Source organism: Triticum urartu, chromosome 7, assembly GCF_003073215.2.
Source record: "Triticum urartu cultivar G1812 chromosome 7, Tu2.1, whole genome shotgun sequence".
Lineage (NCBI taxonomy): Eukaryota > Viridiplantae > Streptophyta > Magnoliopsida > Poales > Poaceae > Triticum > Triticum urartu.
In genome coordinates this window covers 694,545,725-694,550,343 of record NC_053028.1, presented here as the reverse complement: position 1 = coordinate 694,550,343, position 4,619 = coordinate 694,545,725, and the positions used below count along the sequence as shown (strand labels likewise).

At 46.2% G+C, this 4,619-nt stretch overlaps 1 protein-coding gene across 1 annotated transcript; it reads left to right on the top strand.

Moving 5' to 3' along the window:
* The first annotated feature begins 3,014 nt into the window (after positions 1-3,014).
* Positions 3,015-4,142, top strand: LOC125518737 (BTB/POZ and MATH domain-containing protein 2-like). The gene has a single exon (XM_048683564.1). The coding sequence runs from the start codon at positions 3,015-3,017 to the stop codon at positions 4,140-4,142; it is 1,128 nt and encodes a 375-aa protein (XP_048539521.1).
* The last annotated feature ends 477 nt before the right edge of the window (positions 4,143-4,619 follow it).

The following is a 4,619-nucleotide window of genomic DNA, read 5'->3' as shown; positions in this document are numbered from 1 at the left end:
AAAGAGGTGCAATGCTGGTTAATTAGCTTCAAGCCTTTCGGAATAGTGTAGACCGCACTACACATAGCTCCGTGCAATCTATGCTATTCCGAAAGGCTAGAAGCTAAGCAACATGCATGTGAGCATTGCGCCTCTCCTTCATCGTCTCTGCACTCACGGCTTATAAACCGCTCCTACTGCCTCTCTCTTGGCGAGGTGGGACTAAAAATCAGCTTACTAAGAAACTCTAGTACCGGTTCATGCCATGAACCGGTACTAAAGGTGTTCATGGGGCCCCAGCCTAACCACAGCCCGACACAGCCTCATTAGTACTGGTTCGTGGCTTGAACCGGTACTAAAGGTTGCCCATGAACCGGTACTAATGATGTCCGCCCGCCCGCCTAGCCGTTGGAACCGGAACTAATGGACACTTTAGTGCCGGCTCAAATTCAAACCAGCACTAATGTGCTTCATATTTGACCCTTTTTCTAGTAGTGATAGTGGGCGTTGGAACCTAGTGTCTCCCTCTTTGTTATTTCTCTCTCTTTCTAGTAGTCCTGAAGACCGAAGTAAACTAATCATGTGAATTATTTTTCATGTTTTAGCATAAATATAGTATGTGAATGAGGTACCCAATATTTGATTATAAGACCATCTAGTGATTAAAAGGATCTAGTTTTTGTTAGTATATGGGAGGGAACAACCAACGGATGGTTACTCACTGCGTTCCTAAATATAAGTCTTTGTAGAGATTTCAATAAAGACTACATATGGATGTATATAGGCATATTTCAGAGTATAGATTCACTCATTTTTCTTCGTTGTAGACCGCATTGGAATCTCTAAAAAGACCTATATTTAGAGCCCGAATGAGTAACATGTAATATTCTATATGCAAGAGTAGCCACACACGTCTGTAAAGAAATCTCACAAGTAAGGTCATGCATCCGATAGCCAGCTGAATCTGAAATTTTAGCAAAGGCATAAGGTACATTTACCTAGAAAGGAAATATGGGATGTAATGTATCCTCTCATTTTAATATAGAGAAAACGGGAGTAAAACGCAGGCATGCCACTTTAAGTTTCAGAAGTATTTCAATGATTCCTTTTTTCTCAAGCAGTCACCCAAGTGTTTACGAAAGAAGAGAAAATCATTCAATCTAACTCATGTTGAACATTGATGTAATGTTATATAATTAGATAATAATGAATGTTTTCCATTATTTGAATTCGGGAATAATTTGAAAACTTTCTGAGAGTTTATTTGAGTTTTAATAGAGAGGTTAAATAATTACTTTTTCCAAAAATTTCCATTTGGATTTTGGCTATATTTGAAATTTTATTTGGATTTTGAAACATTCGAGCACTTTCCAATTCAAAAAGATAATCAGTGAGAGAAGATAATTTGACTTATTCAATTATAAAATGGTTGGAAAACAATTGGAATATTCATTTGGAATTTTCAGAAAAATAATTAATATTTTGGATATTTAATAAACCCTAAGGCTTAATTTCTAGAATCATTATGGCCAAATTTCTTTGTAACAAAAAGGAGTAATAAAATATTTGGAGCTGGAAATAATTTTCGTAGGCTATATATAAGTATTTTGATTTTCCAAATTTTCTGATAATTTAGAATTTCATTGGGTCAAATAATTGTCCCAAATACGTTTTCTGTAAATACATAAATATATACCTATTTTTTTATAGCTAGACTGGGCTGAAAGCAGCGCCAGCCCAGCGACCAGCCAAGCAGTCAGCGGCCACCTTTGTTCCATGGCCTGCGAAGTGTTCTCGGTCAGGAGTGCCTATAGGCTGGCGGTATCTATCCAAAACCAAGCTAGTACCCCAGCCTCTAGCTATGTAAATGTGGCTGATGATCGTACTATCTGGGACGTCATTTGGAAGGCAAAGGTTCCACAAAAGATTAAGATATTTGGGTGGAGAGTGGCCACTAGCACCTTGACCACAAAAAAGAACAAATGGAAGCGGACCCTGGAAGTGAATAGCACATGCAATATATGCAGTAACGGAGAGGAAGATGAATTTCATGCAGTCATTTCTTGCACGAAAAGCAAGGCACTGAGACATGAAATGGGAACAGCCTGGAAGCTTCCTAGCGAGGAACAATTCAGAAACACAGGCGTTGATTGGCTCCAGAATCTCCTCAGCCCATGCAACCCAGAGACTAGAACAAAAATCTTACTGCTGATATGGCGGTGTTGGTTCCTACGAGACGATTGCACCCATAATTATGCAGGAAAGGAGCTAATCAGCCGATCCGTCCTCTTCTTAAAACAATACGAGGAGGGGCTAATCAACGGCGTCTCGAGGGGAGAGTCTGATACAAAGGGTAAACAAGCGGAGCTGCAAGCCGGGTATGCATTGGCTGGCCGGACTCCATTGTTTCCTTTGCCCGCAGCGATGGACGGAGGACAGTCAGGGGAAACCACTGAGATACCTATGGCCAATCATTGGAGCCCCCCAGTGGCGGGATCTGTCAAACTGAACACGGACGCATCATTCCTAGCTGACAGCGGCGCCTCCCACGCTGGAGCAATCGCGCGGGACCACAGGGGTTTTGTCCTCTTCTCGCTGTTCGAGCAGAGCGCGCGCTGCATGTCCGCTGAGGAAGCTGAAGCGCAGGCCCTTCTATCGGAGCGCGCGCTGCATGTTCGCGCCGCCGCCCGCGTCGCTCCTCGCCGGAAAACAGAGGGAGTTTGCGCCGCCGCACGCTCCCCGCCGAGCAGGCCCAGGCCGCAGTCACCGAAGAGCCGGCGGCGCAAACTCCCTCTGTTTTCCGGCGAGGAGCGACGCGGGCGGCGGCGGGGAGCGTGCGGCGGCGCAAACTCCCTCTGTTTCTGGCGAGGAGCGACGCGGGCGGCGGCGCGAACTCTGTTCCCAGGGAGAAACGCCGTGCGCGACGCAGCGAGGGGAGGTGACCAGGTTAGCCCCCGAGCACATCGATCCCATTTCTGAAGGTTTCAAGTGTCGACGGCGGCTGAGTAGATAGATTTCCGGTGGACTCGCAGGTCATGTCTTCGTTCGCCGGCGTGTCCGTCGTGGCCAACGACGAGCTGTGCCCCGACACCCAGTCGACCGTCCGAACCAGCGCAGACTGCGGGTACCATCTGCTTGTGGTCCAGGACTACTCGCGAGCCAAAAAGAGCATCAGCTCCCGTCCTTTCATGGTGGGAGGCCATTGTTGGCTCCTCTTCTACTGCCCCCACGGTGAAAACCACACTTGTGCCGACGTCGTCTCTGTCCGTCTTTCCTGTATCCAAGACGATTCTGAGAAGCAGCCTGTGGAAGCCAAGGTCGTTTTTAGCCTCATCGGTCAGGTTGAGCTGCAGAATCCAGTCTACATTGCTCAAAGTGAAGCATGCAGCTTCGATCCTTGTTCTCAGAGCATCGAGCAGGATTTTAGAAGAGATGCCCTTGAGCGATCATCAGTGAAGCTAAAGGATGATTATTTGACCGTCCGGTGCGACGTCATGGTCTGCAACACCAACCCCAGGGATGATGATGATGATGCCGCTGCCACCATTACCAAGGCGCGCTTGCCTGACATTTGCCGTGATTTTAACATCCTCTTCAAAACCGAGGCGGGTGCTGATGTGACATTCGAGGTCGGCGGCAACAAGTTGGCTACACACCGATGCGTGCTTGCAGCCCGGTCTAAAGTCTTCATGGCACAGCTCTTTGGCCCCATGAAGGAGGCAACTGCTCAAACCGGTGTCATACACATCAAAGACATGGAAGCAAGCGTGTTCAGGGCTTTGCTTAGCTTTATCTACACAGACTCGCTTCCTTCTATGGAGGAGGACAACATGGAGGAGGACAACAGACAAGAGGTGGAAGCATCAGAGGATGAAATGTCACGTGTTGTGGAACAGGGACAAGAAGACGAAGAAGTAATAGAGAATGAAATATGGCTGCAGTGGCTTCAAAACTTGCTGGTAGCAGCTGACAGATATGATGTCCAACGTCTCAAATGCATCTGCGAGGAGCAGTTATCTGAGCACATATCTGTCAGGATGGTGATGTCCACTCTTGCTCTAGCCGAGCAGCACCACTGCCAAGGATTGAAGGAGGCGTGCTTCAAGTTTATCCAAGTCCAGCCCCCCTCGTGTTTGCAAGCAGTAATGGCAACTGATGGCTAGGATTATGTAGTTTCGACCTATCCCTCGGTTTTGAAGGAGCTCTTTGCCAAGGTTAATGCTTTGAACCAGCAGAAGTAACACTCTACACATGGTATGCATGCTCATCGGTTAGACCTGATGTGGCACTCTTATGCAGATAAGGGATCCTCTAAAGAGATTGTAGCCTGTGTGTCTTGCTTTTATCTTGTCATCTGTATAATTTTCCTATTTGCTGAATCAGAAAAATCCAATAGATGGGCAAATTGTATCTTAATGGAGTGGTTGGTCTGTAAATTCAGGTGTAATGATCTGGCAATGCAGCAATGCAGCAGAGTGCAAGTTCCCTATCTAATCGTTTTATCCTCAGATTTATCTGTGCATTAGTTGCGTTGTACATCATTGCTTTGTGCCTTCCCTATCATTAAAACCTTTTTTTTCTAGCTGTTCTCAAGAAGAACAATGTTGATGTTTCTCGAAAGGCATTTTATGATCCTGAAT

Excerpts from the sequence above, each read along its gene's own strand:
- LOC125518737 (XM_048683564.1), top strand. The coding sequence starts at position 3,015 with ATGTCTTCGTTCGCCGGCGTGTCCGTCGTGGCCAACGACGAGCTGTGC.